This window comes from Halichoeres trimaculatus, unplaced genomic scaffold (genome assembly GCF_033239565.1).
Source record: "Halichoeres trimaculatus isolate MK-OKI-2021-1 unplaced genomic scaffold, fHalTri1.1 fHalTri1_scaffold_20, whole genome shotgun sequence".
Lineage (NCBI taxonomy): Eukaryota > Metazoa > Chordata > Actinopteri > Labriformes > Labridae > Halichoeres > Halichoeres trimaculatus.
In genome coordinates, this window is record NW_027437198.1 from 17,909,136 (window position 1) to 17,926,737 (window position 17,602).

Sequence of the window (17,602 nt, forward strand, 5' to 3'; positions counted from 1 at the left end):
GATTAAATTGTTTAACACACATATTCTTAAAATCTAACTTCAAAAGAGTATGGCTGACAGATGTGACAGTTGACCAATGACTCTGCTCAAGTCAATCCGTTGTGCGCACGGCTCTTAAATAAGAGACTGAAACGCAATCTGCCCATCTGTACAGGGGCCGCAGCCGGCTGCTCTGGTTGGAACACAACACGAGAAAAAAGAGCATCAAATCAGCGTGGTAATTCACAGTAAATCCTCTTAAAAGACTTTGTTCCTTCCTGTCACTCACACACATACAGGGGTCACAACCTCTAGAGTGTGTGGCTACAGAAGTTTTAAAAACCAGAACCAAAATGTCACAGTCCAGTTCTTTGGTCGCAAACCGCAACATGAGACACGAGATACCGGTGAAACGGACCTGCTGCTGGACAAAGAGGGGGGGTTCGGACACGCAGGCATGCAGATAAGGAGTCATGTTGAGAGGGGGTTGTAGGATGAACTGATGTGAAGGTCAAATAAGCTTTGTTGTAGAGAGCAAACTGGGTGCAACTGGGTGGCAGCAGGTGTGGAGCAGATTCGGTTACCTGAAGGGGAAAGCATTCAAGATTTCAAAGTGCAGTGGAGCTGTCTGCCACAGGAAACAATGAAAAGGGATCAGATGGGGTTTCAGTGGGATGTGATGATGTTTTCACTTTGGCTGATTGTTGTTTCATAAAATGAAAAACTGATACCAAAACTGAAAGGCACAACAAACCAATATAAGTAGCAGGAATACTTGGATTGGAAAATTCAGGAAGAGTTGTACTTTTCACATCGCCCTCGAAAACCTTTGTGATGTAGTGACAGAGTAAATGAACCATTTCCTTGAGTGTAATGGCGATCTAATTTTCAGCCTCATGCACTGGATCTTTCCATGACTTGTCTGGCCCCGCCACTATCAGTGTGCATGGTTGGTTTCAAGTTGGCTAATCAGATTCAGCGTTGGTCAAGTTGTGTTATCTGGGCTGCCACGGTCCACCAGTCCACCCATTCTGTGAGCTCTTAGTGGGAGTGCAGTTTCCATGCAGTCATGAACTATAAAGGGGGAGGTCGTGTTGGCCTCCTGCAGCACTGTGGGAAAGTGCAGCTCTTGCTTCGTCTTCTTATTTAGACCAATCTGGTTATAAATGGACATTCACAAGCAGGCAGCCCTGCAAGGACAGCCCAGAACACTCTGGTCACATTAGCCTCTTTAATATTCCCTATCTCCAGAGACCAGGGTTCTGGGAGAGAGGTGCCAGAGGGCATGCATTTTTCCATCCAAGAAAGCAGAAAAAATCCACTTGTGTGTCTAGAGTGGACGATTTACGAGTGGTGTTTACAGTAGTAATGTAGCCTGAGTGTTTGTGACATTTGCTCCAGAGACTTTGTCAACTTTATTTTCTCATTTACTTTCTAACTCCTCATTTGGGCTTTAGACTCCTTTTTGTTTGTCTAAACAAGGTCACCAAACACACCAAACAATAGTTCTTGTAACTAGATCTGTGTTTCTTCTTTTTTAACCTCAACTACAGACTTCCTGAGTCTTCCCAAGGAGCAAGGTACGGTTTAGAAAAATGGAGCCTATGCAGAAGTACTAAGAGTTGCTGTACATGGAGGATCAGCTTGAGTCAAGTTGACACCAAGCCAAAAAAAAAAAAAACTTTCACAGCATTAAAAAGCTTATATACAGCCTGGTTCAAAAAGCAGCTTGGATCTGAAAACGCTTATCTCGCTAAGCTCGTCTGATTGTCCAATCAGAGACATAGATCAGCTCACATGACCAAAATCTGCGTTATATCTAATGTGAGTGCGTCCATGGGTTGGCTTCAATTCACTGTGTCAGGACCAGACAGGTGATGTTGTGGAGGCTACATCCATGTTTTTTACAGTCTGTAGCCCCATTTATACAACGTTTCACCCAAAACGCTAAAACACAGTTAAAAAAATCTACATTTACATGGAAACGCTGAAGGACTGAAAGTGCTGTAGTAAGCGTGCCAGGCCTGCAGTTGGCGCTATAACTGTCCTGTCCAGAAGCAGCTTTTGGGAGATCTCCACTGAAGTAGAGTTGGGCTGATCATCTGGTGTATTAGCGCAGTGGTTCTCAAATGGGGGTACACGAGTCCACTCCAGGGGGTACGCAAGATTCAAAAACGTATATTAAAAAAAATTAAATTAAATTTAAAAAAATATTAAAATATTAAAAAATGAAAAATCCCTTTAACACAATTTATTCAATCAATGTTTGAATCCACATAAGTTTAAGTTCTTAAACTGAGTACTTTATCAGATAGACACTAATACTACAGCGCTGTTTTACATTTTTTTTCCAACCAAAACTGCGCTTGTTAGGGGGTACTTGGCAGAAAAAAATATGTCACAGGCGGGATGTCACTGAAAAAAGTTCGAGAACCCCTGTATTAGCAAATGCTAAGTGCAGAAGTGGAGCAACAGATACACATTTTGTTGAAAAACAGTCAGCACATTCAGCAGATTGAGCAGCACAAGCACAACACGATAGTCCGCGGTACTGTTGTCCCGTTGTATGCGTTCGTGCGAAGCGGTGACATCATCATTGTCACTGACAACGCTGGCTCACTGTTTTCACAGCAACGGTGTCGGCAGTGTTTCAGAAAATTTCCACTATGTCAGCTGTATAGAAGTTTGCATTTTAGGTCAGCTGAAACGCCCTCTCTGTGTAAATGTGAGGCGAAATAGCAACAAAACTTTTGCATTTCACCCTAAAACCGTTGTCGTGACAACAGCCCCTGTGAGTCTTCCTTATGTCAAGGTAAACCCTGGTCTAGTCACAAAATCTGTTCAACATATTAATAGTCCGTCCACTCCCTTTTAGAAGGAGTGGGATCTTAAAAAGTCTGTAAATGTTTTATCACATTTTTGGACTCTTGCACAGTCTCAAACTGCAACTCCATATGACTGTCATGAAGCCAAGCGCTATTGTGCAAGATGCATTCCTGGCCCCACTAGATTACCACAGGCATATTCCATATCATTAGATTACAGGCCTGCTGAGGTCAGAGCACCCACAGAGGAGCTTCATTGTTATGTGTGGTGACAGATCAGAAGCCAGCAGGAAGGGATGGAATGGGTCCTGGCCCCTGTTTCTGGCCAAGTATCAGATTGGACCCACAGCTGCATAGAATCCTGGGTCGAGCTGAGCCCTGACAGGTGCCGCATTAAAACTGCCCTGAAAGTGCTCTCTTTGGCTTAACGCTGATCCCTTCTTGCAGACGCCCATGGAATGGCACTGTCTTTGGCATGCTGTTAAACCCAACGCCGATCTGTGACCAAAGCACAATCCAACATGAGGTCAGGCTTCTAGGTGGCCTCCAAAGGAAAGAAAGAAGAGGGGGAGAAGTGATGGAAAGAGTGAAATATTAAGAGAGGAAACTGATGCTGGAGCAGGGATATACTTTGAACTTGGGATCAGAGTTAGCTCCTTTTTTCTGTCTCATTGATAAGACAACTGACAGTGAAACTCTTCCTCAAAAGAATCCATTACTTTCCTCCTTTATCCTCTTTTTATCCTTTTTTCCTACACTTATGTACAGTCTGTTTTGCTCCTTTTCTTAGTTAAAAACAACAACAACAACAAGGCATCAGCTCAGGAATGGAAGAAGAACTTATTATTCCCCAGTCTTCAGGAGAAGTTTTGCCTCTTTTCCTAGAATCCCTCGTTTGGATGCAGTAGTAGCAGCTGTCACTGTCGCTCTCCCTCGCCGGCCTGGCGCACAACAGCATTACACTTTTAATGGGTGATTAGTGTCAGATATCTGGCTTTTGCTGCCCAGCTTCAACTGTGGGAAATAGTCATGCTGCTTGCACCTGATGGCCTCAGTTTAGAGTTTCCAATCTAAAGAGGAACACAGGGATCTAGCGCACACAAAAACCGACTTAGAAGATCAACTCTGCAGAACAGCATTTCATTTAGATAAGGGCAGCTCTGCCACTGAACTTGGAGCCCTTCCAGGCCTCACCAGGGAGAAAAAAAGGGGGGCAGAGAGCACAATTTAACCCGAGCAACCTTCAGCCAAAAATTCCCTGTTTTCATTATAAAATATGACAGTTTGGCTTGCCTGCTCTGTGGAACAGCAAAGGCCTGCCAGTAGTTATTGTGTGCAGGCAAAGGGTCAGCTGAGGTAATTTTTGTTGGCTGGGTATGAATTCATAGCTGATGTTCAGGATGAACAAAAAGCCAGACCCCCTCAAAAAATGAAATAGACACTACTTTCAGCCTTGTCTGTTCACAATGAAGAAAAGAAAGGAACATTGTACAAAGTAGATTTTTTTGTGAATAAATTCTTGTATTCTTGGCATGAGAAAGGATTAAGGCTGTCATCGTATAACCCAGCTCTGTTAAATATGTTTCCTTCCTTTAAAGTTTACATTTCACTCCTGATGAAACAATGGGATCCTATTGTTCAAGATTTACAGGGAATTATCACGAATAGATCAATGACACAAGTATTCTGGTTCTGTTTATCGACTGTATCAAATTGATGGGATCTGGCGTGTTCCTTTTTGTGTTTCACAAGTATTTGCAATTTCTAGTGTCTCAACTCCCAGCAGTGGACACACTGATGAGGACCATGTGGATCAGCTCTGTAAAGCATTACTGCCCAATCACCTGCATGAATCACAGCAGCCTCATGGAGGTGATGGAAACAGATATGAACGCTTGGTTTGACAGTGAAGCACCACAAATGCAAACTACATTGTGTGTTGCTCATTATCTTTCAGTTCAAGCTTTTCCCGTCTTTATCTCCGTCTCTTTCTGCCTCTCCTTCTCTCACCCTCTTTTCCTGTCTCCACTGGCACAGCAGCATGTGAATGATTCCCCTCACCGCAGCTTAGAGCCGTGGGTAGACGGCTGTCTGTGTGACGGCTGTGGTGTCGTCTCTAAGACAAAGAAAACTTGGCAAGCTGCTGGGCTGCGGCTGGATCAAACAGGCCCTGTTTATTGGACCTCTCCCTCTTTGCTCTGTGCTCATCAGAGGCTGTGTATGAGACTGCAGTCTGAAGTGTCTGAGAGATCTGCTCGCTCCTCGAAGACGGGAACCACTCAGACCACACACAGGGCCGCTTCAACCGCCACAAAGGAGGGCCTGAAAAAGAGGCTGACACTCTCAGTGCATGTGCTCTTTATGACTTCTTCAAGCTACTGAGTTTGTATCTGTAAAAATAATTAAAAACAGACGAGAGAGCGGACTTCTCTCCCCTACTGTCAACATTCTCTTTATTTTTAGCCCATCGAGTCTTATTTTTCCCTCCTTCCAGTATTTAGCCCTCCTCATCAGCCTCCTTCTTTTAGTCACTACACTCTCTCTGAGAACAATGTCCTTGCTCCTGCTCTCTGTTTTCCCATGGTGCTAACACTGGAATGTGTGCCTGTTAAAGGTGATATATATTTGCTATCAGGCAGAGCGAGAAGGCCTTCATTACTTTGCAGTACAGATAAAGGAGAATAGCCGAGGTCAAACACTCGTTCCCAGAAGCATTATTCAGCTGCTGTCAATCAGTGTGCGCAGATTCTATCTGAGCAAGGACCATTGAAGACCCTCAGCTTTAAATCTAACTACATGACAGCAGTAAGTGCTGGGTAGTTTGTAAGAAAGGGGATTGCTCTTTTTAAGAAAGTGAGCTTGATAATGATCAGTCTCATAAATCTAAGTGGTATATCTGGATGGAAAATCACGTATGGACAGGTTCCTGCCTTATCCTAGCATCTACCATTGGGTTCCCAGAGCGTCGACAGCACTCAAGGCTGACACACACCCTACAGGGAAGATTTAAGGTAAAGTTCATGACTTTAGGGGAGAAGAGACCTGGGTACCTTCCCTATCAGAGCGGCTTTCCTTGAAATGTTATGTGTTTGACTGACAGACAGTTCTCATTCTCCCACATTCTCCCACATCCTCTGCCCTTGATTCCCACACTGAGCAACTTGTGCTGGTGGGAAGGACTCAGTAAAACAACAGGGACACTCCAAAATTCCAGGATTCATGTTTTGTGTACAAATCTGTCACATGGTTTGGAAGAGGGGCTGAATGATGGCGAACTGGCACAGGAAAAAAAGTGTAACCTTCAGTTTCGTGGTATTCTTAATTTTCTATTCTAGTCATGGGTTGTACTGGAAAAATATGTTCATTGCACTTTTTTCCAAAATTCCATTAAATATGAATAAATAAATGAGTTTTAACAGATTAACATCCAGCCCTGTTAGAGCATCAACCCAAAATGTGAAAACGACTGGAAAAGTGCTTTTAAAAATGCAATAAAAAGTTATTACATTTTTGGGCTCAGTGTCTTGAAACATTTTGGGCTTTGTTCATAGACTGTTTAAAATATGGACGTACTCTCTGTAACGTTACCCATCTGTTCCAGATGAAGCCAATCCAGGTATGATGGATATGATACAGGCTTTGAGCTTCCTTTCTAACAGCTAAAAGGGGCCTGTAAGCCATGTGATCTGAGCTAAGTCTCTGATTGGACAAACAGACGATCCTAATAACTTCTAAACCACCAAGTAACAAAAAAATTCTCACCCTGTACAGTGTGTGCCAGTAGCAGAATTAACATTTTAGACCTAAGCCAATTTTTGAACCAGGCTGTAAATACGCTTTTTAGTGCTGTAAAAGTCTGTTTTTTTGTTGGTTTCTTGTCTTTCTACAGCCTGCCTCCTGCAGATTCTTCAAGGACAGCAACTTTTAACACCTTCGTAAAGGCTTCATTTTTCTAATCTGGATGTTGCCCCTTGGTTTTGTAACTTTTTTAAAATTACATTTCGGGTCATTACATTTCTGGCTCTGAGAAGCCTTTTTTTTAAAAAAAAAAAAAAAAGAAGAAGAAAAAGAAATAAAAAAATAAAAAAACAGTTATGGATTTCTCAAGTTCAAACAAGTTGTGGAAATTCAAAGAATTAAAGGGCCAAATTTCACACTCGGCAACTTACATTTTTACTGTTGGTTACTGATAATCTTTAGCTCCTGCTTCTCACAATACATCCTCCAGCTTTTATTCATTTGCAAAGCTTTTGTAGAATTGCACTTACAATCTCTCTAAACCACCAACACTATTCCCATTAAAGTGGTACACATTTGTGAGCCATAAAAATGTTATTTGAAGGTTTTCCAAACTTTCACTTTTGAAATTTCACTCTCCTCCTACGCAGTGCTGTCACACTGCACGGGCTGATCTGTGGTTGTTGAAGAAAAAGTATTTTACACATTATTGCACTCCTCATTTTGTGGCATTTTTCCCAAATCATCTTAGAATTTACTTTAAGAATGAGAACAAAAAAAGGAAACATTTTCATGCATGCTCAGCCAAGGCCACAGTGAACCCTTATCTCTCCCTGATCGATCCCCGCAGTAGAGCGCAGCCTTTCCCACAGAGTCCCCTCATCCAGCAGCATAAACAAATACACACAACCTCTCATCAGCTTGTGTTACACACATAGACTGTATAAATAGTGGTTGTAGCCATTAAGATGTTACCCACTGGTTTGTATGCCGCCTTTTGGTGCCTCATTTAGGCCATAGACATGTTGGTTTTCTGTTACCAGAAGCTAGCAGACACTGAATTATCAGAGCTGTCTTAAGACATTGTGCCCTTTAACCCTAGCTGACAGGGGTAGTGGTGGTTTCTTGAATGGTCTATTGTCAAAAAGAAGCATACAATAAGCCATATTTTTGGTGAGATATTTACAGAAGTGCAATATAAAAGTTCACCCATCTTCAAAAGACCAAAACTATGTATTGTCCCCAAAGGGCACCCTCAAGTGCTGAAGAATCAACTCGTAACAGAAGTAAAGAAAAAAGAAAGAAAGGCAGTTTTTTGAGTGACCATTTAATTCTGCCTGCAAGAGTGAAAGAAGCCCCTTTAGAGCCAACGTTGAGGTGCCAATTTCACCACAAATTCAAACATGTGAACAGCCTGCAAGGTTCAAGAACAATTAATGTTTTTTTCAATAGTGTATCAGCCAAAATAATAATACAAAGGAAAGCCTGCCTGAGCCCCATCTCCTAGCTTGTGTCTTGGTTGTTAGAAAAATAGCTTAAGAATTTGGAAAGTAATCACAAGTTTCTCACGATGTTCCCATGGCACAAACTTAACCTAAGTATTTTTTTTTTTTTTTTACTGAGGAATATAATGAATGACATATTAAAGGGGCTGTAAGGAGTTTCAAGGTGATCTTCTAGATATATGCCCAATCCTAATCCACACTTTGAAATGAGATTATCAGAACCAATATAAGTTATTTCAAAACGCTACTTTGTAGAATATTGCTTTGCAACAAATCTAAGACTCTATAACCAAGTCATGCCAGCTGACAAGGTTTAAAAGTAAGAAGAGATATCAATGTTTTTCTCTACTGAAAACAATTTCTGATTAATTTTGTAATGATGGTGGATACAGGAGCCTAACTGTCCGACAGAAAAAGGACAGAAGAGCAGAAGAAAGATAAACGATTGCAAACAGCCAGAGCTAAAGGCTAAAAGCCAGAGCTAAGGTGTTTTTGATAATGTCCATTTCAACTCACATGCAGCAGTTATTCTGCAGTGGTCTGTTCAAACTTGAGAAATGAGGAGTGAGGTTACGTTTGCTCTGGCAGGACATAACCAGGATTCACTGGATCGCTCGATTTTACACATTACAGACACATCTAAGCACCGGGCTGTCAACGCTATGTATGGACAGCTACTAAACTACCGTTCAAACTGACAAAGTTTGCTTGTTGTCATGTCAGCCTATGGATACATTGTAGCACCAAAACAAATACACACTTGGTCAAGAGTCATGTCTTCACAACGGTGTGCGTGAGATTCCGGGCCAGAAGGTGGAAAGGCAGTCCATTTAAAACAGATCCTCCTCACAGCATCTTCAACCAATCAATCAACTTTTCAATTCATATGCATCAACTCCCCAAACAAGTTATCATGACACTGTAGATATTTACAGCAAATCCAGGACATACACATTTTTACACACCAGAGTATTAAGGGAGAGTTGAAAGTTGGACATGTGCAGGTTGGCCCACACAAAGCATGTGTTTCTGTCATCAGGGGGATTGTATGCCCAGTGTGCCTGTCACTTTAAGAGTTCTTTTGGCTTTGAACGCTGCACTGTTTGGGTTTAGGCCCCATCAGTGAACAGAGATGAAACAGCTCTTAGCCTTGTTAAAACTGGGGTATAGATTTTGTGAGACACGCATTTGTGTTGAGAGGAACCAACCAGCCAGAGTACGTAAATGCAATGGACCCCACCTGTTTGAAGGTTTCACTCAGCTTAGACAAGGTCAGAGCTATCCCTCCAAAATATCAGATTCATTCAAATCTGAGCCCTGCTCAATTTAACAAGCTCTTGGATGGCATTTTATCCAGCAGCAAAACTGGATGGAAGACATTGTTTGTAGTAAGCTAAAATTCCAGATGCCTTGGTGGTAATTTTGTACCTCCACCACTAACTAGTTTAGCTATCTGACTCATGACATTATGGAAAATGTATTCTAGTGAGGGGTGTGCTGCAAAGGAAATCCAGGCATTAGTCACTCAGGCCTCTTCAGTGCTCTTACAGATAAGCTTGCCTGGCTAAGGATAAAAGAAACAATTGCAAAATGTTCTTCTCTGACATCCTATTCTGCAGCGTCAGATCTGATCACAGTTTCAACAGTTTCAACACATTACTTCATGCAGCCTTAATGTCAGTAACCACATGGTTAATGCTGCCTAATTTTGGTGTATGGATTGTGGTTTCCTATACAACTGCCTTTACTGTCTGCTGTGTTTGAAATGTAGCTCCCACTGCAGGATCCTACACACTGTCGCTAAGAGTAATATTACACATGGAAAAGTCTGAGCTGAGGGCAGAATCAGCAATCTTTAAGGAATGAGTTCCTGACCAAAGACTCAGGTTTCAGAGGAACTTCAAACAGTCTGGAGCTGGAGGCCAGTTTGCATAAAACCACAAAAAGAGCCCACCCCATGCAAAGAAATTCTCTGGTATATGAGGGCGTGGGCAACCCACTTCCCTTATTTGCAACCCCCTCACTCCTGTGCCTCAAGGCCTCACTTTGATTGCATTGACCCTTTTCCTCCTCATGCCCCTGAGGCTGAGCTCATTGTAGAGATGTGGGGCTTCAGCGCTTCCTCCTCCCTGTTTGTCCTTCAGGAGCTTGGGGAGACAAGGGAATCAAAACAAGCTGTTGAAACAGCAACTTCCATGGGAGTGCAGGTCAGGGAGACCCCCAAGATGGCCTTTCTCATGTATGTGGGAAATGCAATGCTGGTACTCAGAGATATGTAGAAAGAAGCCTCCATCGTAAACTAGAAATTACATTTTTAAAGCTCCCATGAGGAGGTTTTGGTCTGGGTCATTTTAGTGCCCCCTGTGGTCAGAGTGGTATGTTTTGCTTATCTTTTCTTGTGCATAGGTAAGTAACCTATTCCCATCCCACTTTTTTTCAGGTACTACTGTTGATTTTAAAGCAAGCCATTAACCTCTAACAGGAGCCTAAAGTTAAAGCTTGATTTGATTTGATTTATTGATTTTGCACAATTAAAATTCATTAATTAAAAAAAAAAACATAAAAAAAAAATTATAAAAAAGAGGCACATACATTATGCAGTAAAGGGAAAGGCAAAAAAACAAAAGGGCTTAAAGCCTCCACCATAAAAAAAATCTTTTTAAAAAATGTACTAAACCTCAAAGTAGAAAAAAAATACTAAAAGTAGTACCATTAATGCCAAACTAATAATAAAAAAATGTGTCTGATAACAGAAATAATATTTAAGCAAATGATAAAGTGTGTATGTGTGTCTGTGCGTGTGTGATGTAAGGGTGTCAGGGACCAAGCAGTAAGGACTCAACAAAGGAGTTTCTTTGTTTGAAAAAGTGGGTTATTTTTTATTTCACCCAACAAAAAAGAACTGTAAAAATCAAACTGCTAACAATTCGGCCTATAAAAGAGGTCAACTTAATATAACTGAACTCAAACTGGACATAACGTGCGAACATAACAAACAGACCTCACACAATGAAACAATAGGACGACTTATATAGTGGTTTGGCCAAACCAATTCAAACACAAGGGGAAAACATAACAGGACAATGTGCAACCTGATACAAAACTAAACTAAGAAACCCTAAATCCCCCCCGTGACATCGGAGCAGTTGGAATCTTCCAATTTGCCAGCCTCCAGCATAAAAGCATTGGCTGCCCTTGGCCCCGCCTTTTGCTCCCTCCAGGAAGTGCCCTTCCCCAGCAGCCAGGTAACTCAAACAAAGGAAAAATGGTTAGTGCAACAGAAATGTGTCTAATCTTGCATTGTACAAATGTGCGCGCTAAATTTAAACAATGCAAAACTAAATTCTGAATTAAACTAATGTTAAAGCAACCTAATGTGTTCGTGGTTTATTGCAAAGAAAAGGTGTGGTGAACTAACTGAGGAATGAATTGAGTGGAGCTGTTACCCCTGTGTGGCCCTGGCCATCACACACTCCCCCTCTTCAGGACTCTCGCTGGAACAGCGGGAGAGGTAGTCAGCTGTCAGATTGTCCTTTCCTGGGATGTACTGGATGCTGAACCGGAATGGTTGCAATGCCAGATACCAGCGGGTGATTCTCCCATTGGTGTCCTTCATCCTTTCCATCCACTGCAGTGCTTTGTGATCCGTCTCCAAGGTGAACTCTCTGCCCAGGAGATAGTACCTGAAGGAATCAAGGGCCCACTTGATAGCCAGTGCCTCCTTCTCCACTGTTGAATACCGAACCTCCCTGGCAAAGAGTTTCCTGCTGATATAGGCTACTGGATGCCGATTACCCTGGGGTCCCTGCAGTAACACAGCTCCAAGACCCCTGTCGGAGGCATCAGTTTGCAGAATAAACTGTTCATCAAAGTTTGGACTGTGCAAAACAGGTTTCTTACTTAATGACTGTTGGATGTCCTGAAAAGCTGCCACCGCCTCCTCTGTCCACTGGATCTGATTTGGACTTTTGGATCCTGTCCTGTCCGTGAGTAGAGCTGCCCTGGTGGAGAATTCTGGTATGAAGCGGTGATAAAAGCCTGCCATACCCAAAAACGATCGGAGCTGCTTCCTTGTCTGTGGTAGGGGGCATGACTCTATGGCCTGGATCTTGCTGACCTGCGGACGTACCACCCCATTTCCAATGACATGGCCCAGATACTCTGTCTCGGCAGCAGCAAAGACACATTTTGCAGGATTGACAGTCAGCCCAGCAGAGTGAAGGCGGTCCAAGACAGCCTGCAGATGTTTCAGGTGCTCCTCCCAGGTGTTACTGTAAATGACAATGTCATCGAGATATGCTGCAGCAAAACCAGAGAAATCACGAAGTACCTGGTCCATGAGCCTCTGGAAAGTTGCTGGAGCACCATGCAACCCGAATGGCATTACTGTGAACTGGAACAGGCCCCATGGTGTCCTGAAGGCGGTCAGCTCCTTGGATTTGTCAGAAAGGGGAACCTGCCAATAACCCTTACAAAGGTCTATTGTGGTCAAGTACTTTGCCTTTCCCAGTTTCTCAAGCAGGTCATCAATTCTTGGAGTTGGATAGGAATCAAACAGAGAAATTGAGTTCAGGTACCTGAAATCAATGCAGAACCTCATACTTCCATCCTTTTTGGGTACGAGTACCACTGGGTTACACCACTCGCTTTTGGAAGTCTCGATGATCCCCAGTGACAACATCAGGTCGATCTCTTTCCTCAGGGCAGTCAGCAAACGTTCAGGAATCCTGTAACTCAGTCTTTTCACAGAAGCACCCTCTTTAACAACAATCTCATGTTCAACAATGTTTGTCCTCCCAGGAGTCTCCTGAAATACATTGGAATTGCAGATTGATCTCACCTGGTGCTGTTTGTCCTCTGAGAGGTGGTTGAGGTTATGGTCAACAAAATCAGTAGAAGGAGGCAAGTATTGCTCATCTACTTCCTCCTCATCTTGCACACCCTTTATGAGCATCACATCCGCCTTTGTTTCAGGTCGCTGCACCCATTCTTTTAAAAGATTTATATGCAGTACCCTACTGGAGCGTGACTGTCCTGGGGTAGATACCTGGTATGTGGTTTGCCCAAGTTTCTTCAGGATCTCGAATGGTCCTTGCCACTTGGCCAGCAGTTTGTTGTCATCACTGGGGAGGAGTACTAGCACCTTCTGCCCTGGGTCAAAGGATCGCTGCCGAGCTGACTTGTCATACCACGACTTCTGCCGTCGCTGGGCCTCCATCATGTGTGATTGAGCAAGCTGCGTCATTTTTTCCAGTCGTTCTCTCATCTGGACAACATAGGAGATTATATTAACATTCCCCCTCCCCCTGCTCCCCTCCCAAATCTCCCTTATCAGTGCTAGGGGTCCACGAACCTCATGCCCATATAAGAGTTCAAAAGGGGAGAAGCCAGTAGAGGCTTGGGGTACTTCCCTGTAGGCAAAGAGGAGATAAGGTAGCCACTGGTCCCAATCTGTACCACTGTCATTGACAAACTTTCGGAGCATCTGTTTCAGGGTCTGGTTGAAGCGCTCTGTTAGTCCATCTGTTTGCGGATGATAGGGTGTGGTCCTCAGGCTCCTAATACCTAATAGCTGGTACACCTGTTTCAGCAGAGTAGACATGAAATTAGTTCCCTGATCAGTCAGAATTTCTTGAGGGAAACCCACTCTGGAAAAGAACTGTACCAAACAGAAAGCAACTGATTTTGCTTTGATAGATTTGAGGGGAAAGACTTCTGGATACTTAGTAGCATAGTCTGTTATCACCAGCATATAGCGATTTCCTGCTTTGCTCCTTTCCACTGGGCCTACAACATCCATCCCAATACGTTCAAAGGGAGTGCCAATAATAGGTAGCGGCTGAAGTGGAGCTCTTGAGGGTGTTTTGGCAGAGGTTATTTGACACTGAGGACAACTTTTGCAGAATTGAGCTACATCCCTACGAAGACCAGGCCAGTAGAAATGGTGTGTGATGCGAGCAGTGGTTTTGTGCTTACCTAGGTGGCCAGCCCAGGGAACAGAATGCCCCAAAGCTAGTATGGTGTCTCTCATTGCTTGGGGAACCACAAGCTGCAATACTGACCCCTGCTGACGGTAGAGTATGTCATTTTGCAGAATGTACTCCTCTCGGTCAAGGTTACCCTCAGCTTCTGACTCCTTCTCCTTTGCTTTCTGAAAAAGAGACACTAAAGATGGATCAGTTTTCTGCATCTCAGTAATATTGGTTGGCACAGGAAACCTCAAAGGCAAATCTGGCTCAGTGATTGTGGACGGTTTTACAGGGGTCTGTTGAAATTTTTCCTTCCTTCTCTGTCGGCGAGTTTTCCGAGACTTCCCTGGAGTGGTCTCCAATTCCTCATTAAAGAAAGGCAAGGCACTAAGAGTCTCTGAGGGCTGGCTTGTATGTTTTGCCTGCATTCTGGTAAGAGCAGCGTTACATTTTCGGCTTTGATCTGACTCCAACAAATCAAAAAGGATTGGCAGGTCTCTTCCCAGGACTGCATCGTAGGGGAGGTTATCAGCAACCCCAATGTTCAGGAGATAAGTTTGACCATCCACTTTAATGAACATGTCAGCTGTCAAATAACTCTTCTCGTCTCCATGAACGCAACAGATAGGAACAGTTTCATTTGTGCTGATAACATTTGGCGAAACAAACTTCCTATGCACTAGAGTCTGATCACTCCCAGAGTCCAACAGGGCCTTGAGAGTTGTTCCATTAACTTCAATGGTTGTCATTTTAATTGAAGAGTTACTCTTGAGCTCAGTTTCGAAATGAGGACGTGGTACAAAGCACATTTGGGTCATTTTGGCTGAGTTTTTCGGGCACATTGGTTTAGTATGGCCTTCTAGCCCACAAAGGTAACAAACTGGCTTTTTACTAGCTGGTTTTGCTGGCTTGCTAGCTGGCTGGGTCTCCCAGGTGGGAGGCTTACCCACACTGGCTGGTGCCCCCTGCTGGAACTGTTGGGCTGGTCTGCGGTTGTCTTTGGTTGCTCTCCATGAATTGTAGCTCCATGGTTGTCCCTTCTTCCTAGCGGCCACAAAAACTTCAGCCAGCTTTGCAGCCTCCATTGCTGAAGCAGGGTCATGCTCTTTGATCCAAACCTGAAGCTCAGGGGACAACATTCTCAAGTATTGCTCCAGTATTATCATTTCGCTTATTTCTTGGATTGTTTTACCTTTGGGCTGGATCCACTTCCCATAAAGCTCCTTGAGCCGGACGTACAATTCCTTTGGGCTCTCATCAGAGTTGACCTCAAGGGAACGGAACCTTTGCCTGAAAGCTTCAGGGTTAATGTCATACTTGGCAAGGATAGCAGACTTTACCAGATCATAATCAAGAGAGTCATCAATGTCCATATGCACATAAGCACCCCTAGCTTTGCCAGTCAGCAGTGGTACTAGGTGAAAAACCCAATCAGGTCTCTGCCAGCGGCATGCTACAGCGATGCGTTCAAAGGTGATCAAAAAATGTTCAATGTCATCACTATCAGTCAGTTTCTCCAATCTTGGCACATATTGTGGGTGGAAATGACCCACAGAGGCCACTGTTGAATCTGTGTACATGTGACTGGGTTTGGTTTGGGCCTGTGGATGTTGTAGGGTGGTTGGTGGAGCCTCCAAGTTTAATGGGTCAGAGTCTAAAAGCTGAGGTTCTGGTGATGGCGATGTCCTGGCCTGCACTTCTAACTGCAGAAGCTGAAACTGATGCTGTAATGCTCTAAACCGCTGCTCTTGTCTTTCAGTTACCTCATTCTGCTTTGCCTCCCGAGCTTCTTGCTGACCCATATGAGCCTGTAGAATGGACATAAGGTCTGACAGAGTTGGCTCCTTGCCTTCATCCTCAGTGCTTTCTACCACCCCAGCAGCTCCACGCTCCTCTTCTTCACCGCTGGTTATTAGCAGGCCTGCAGGTCCTCCTCTGCCTTTTCCACTTTTCCCTCCACGGTGCATTTTCCAATGAAAACAGGGGGGAGAAAAAAAAAATATTGAGAGAAAAAACAACTCCTTTGTCCTAAACTGGATGATCCCACCACTGCCACCAATTGTCAGGGACCAAGCAGTAAGGACTCAACAAAGGAGTTTCTTTGTTTGAAAAAGTGGGTTATTTTTTATTTCACCCAACAAAAAAGAACTGTAAAAATCAAACTGCTAACAATTCGGCCTATAAAAGAGGTCAACTTAATATAACTGAACTCAAACTGGACATAACGTGCGAACATAACAAACAGACCTCACACAATGAAACAATAGGACGACTTATATAGTGGTTTGGCCAAACCAATTCAAACACAAGGGGAAAACATAACAGGACAATGTGCAACCTGATACAAAACTAAACTAAGAAACCCTAAATCCCCCCCGTGACATCGGAGCAGTTGGAATCTTCCAATTTGCCAGCCTCCAGCATAAAAGCATTGGCTGCCCTTGGCCCCGCCTTTTGCTCCCTCCAGGAAGTGCCCTTCCCCAGCAGCCAGGTAACTCAAACAAAGGAAAAATGGTTAGTGCAACAGAAATGTGTCTAATCTTGCATTGTACAAATGTGCGCGCTAAATTTAAACAATGCAAAACTAAATTCTGAATTAAACTAATGTTAAAGCAACCTAATGTGTTCGTGGTTTATTGCAAAGAAAAGGTGTGGTGAACTAACTGAGGAATGAATTGAGTGGAGCTGTTACCCCTGTGTGGCCCTGGCCATCACAAAGGGGCATACGTTTTTATTATCAACTCTAAGCAAAAGTAAATGTATACATACAAGAAAACATCATCTAAAAGTAAAACAAAACAAAACAATAATACAGAACACCTTACAAGAAGGAAATTAATTGCTTTTCAAGCATCTCCTGTAACACTGTTTAGAAATACTGTTTTTCGCAAGTTAGAAAAGGTCGTTCCATAATTTGGAATCCCGAAATCTTCAAAATTGAACTCTCCAAGACAGAAACTTAGAAAGGGGAAGATCTGATGATAAAGGAGTTGTACATGAATATAACTGTGAATTAGCTTTAAAGTACATTTTGAAATGCCAAGAAATATTCTGTTCAATTAAAAGTACTAAAAGAAAATAAATATATATATATATTACGAATAGTGAGAATATGGTGTCTCTGAAAACCAAAGAACTCTGAAGGACTTAAATATTGTGAAGAATAGTTGGAAAAGTACTTCCCCAAACTAGGTTGCAATGTAAAAGATGAGGATAAATCAAGCTATGAAAAAGTGTTATGAGACAATTTGAGCTTATTAACAAATGTGGGGGAAAATTTAGTATTGATTAAATAACAGTAAAAATCTGAAATCTAGAAATGACAGGTTACAAAATAAATTGAGCATCAGTCGCCTTTGTCAAGACGTTAAGGAGTTTTGTTATTGTGTGGCTGACACAAACTGTGTGTTTACCATATGCAGCTTGTTATTATAGTAACATGTCTGAGTGCATGTATGTGTAATGGAGACAGAAGAAGACAAATAAATCAATTGCCATCCACCAGCAGAATGTTTCCCAGTAATCATGTCCCATAACGAAGCCAATAGTGTAATTAGGGGTTTGTACAGAGCAGATTGTGGCCCAT

General features: G+C 42.9%; 1 protein-coding gene across 1 annotated transcript; it reads right to left on the reverse strand.

The window, feature by feature from the left end:
• Nucleotides 1-11,489: 11,489 nt before the first annotated feature.
• LOC141809381 (uncharacterized) lies at nucleotides 11,490-16,595 on the reverse strand. The gene has a single exon (XM_074696371.1). It carries the CDS (start codon nucleotides 15,981-15,983, stop codon nucleotides 11,490-11,492), a length of 4,494 nt encoding a protein of 1,497 aa, XP_074552472.1. The 5' UTR covers nucleotides 15,984-16,595.
• Between the last annotated feature and the right edge of the window lie 1,007 nt (nucleotides 16,596-17,602).

Excerpts from the sequence above, each read along its gene's own strand:
- LOC141809381 (XM_074696371.1), bottom strand. The coding sequence starts at position 15,983 with ATGCACCGTGGAGGGAAAAGTGGAAAAGGCAGAGGAGGACCTGCAGGC.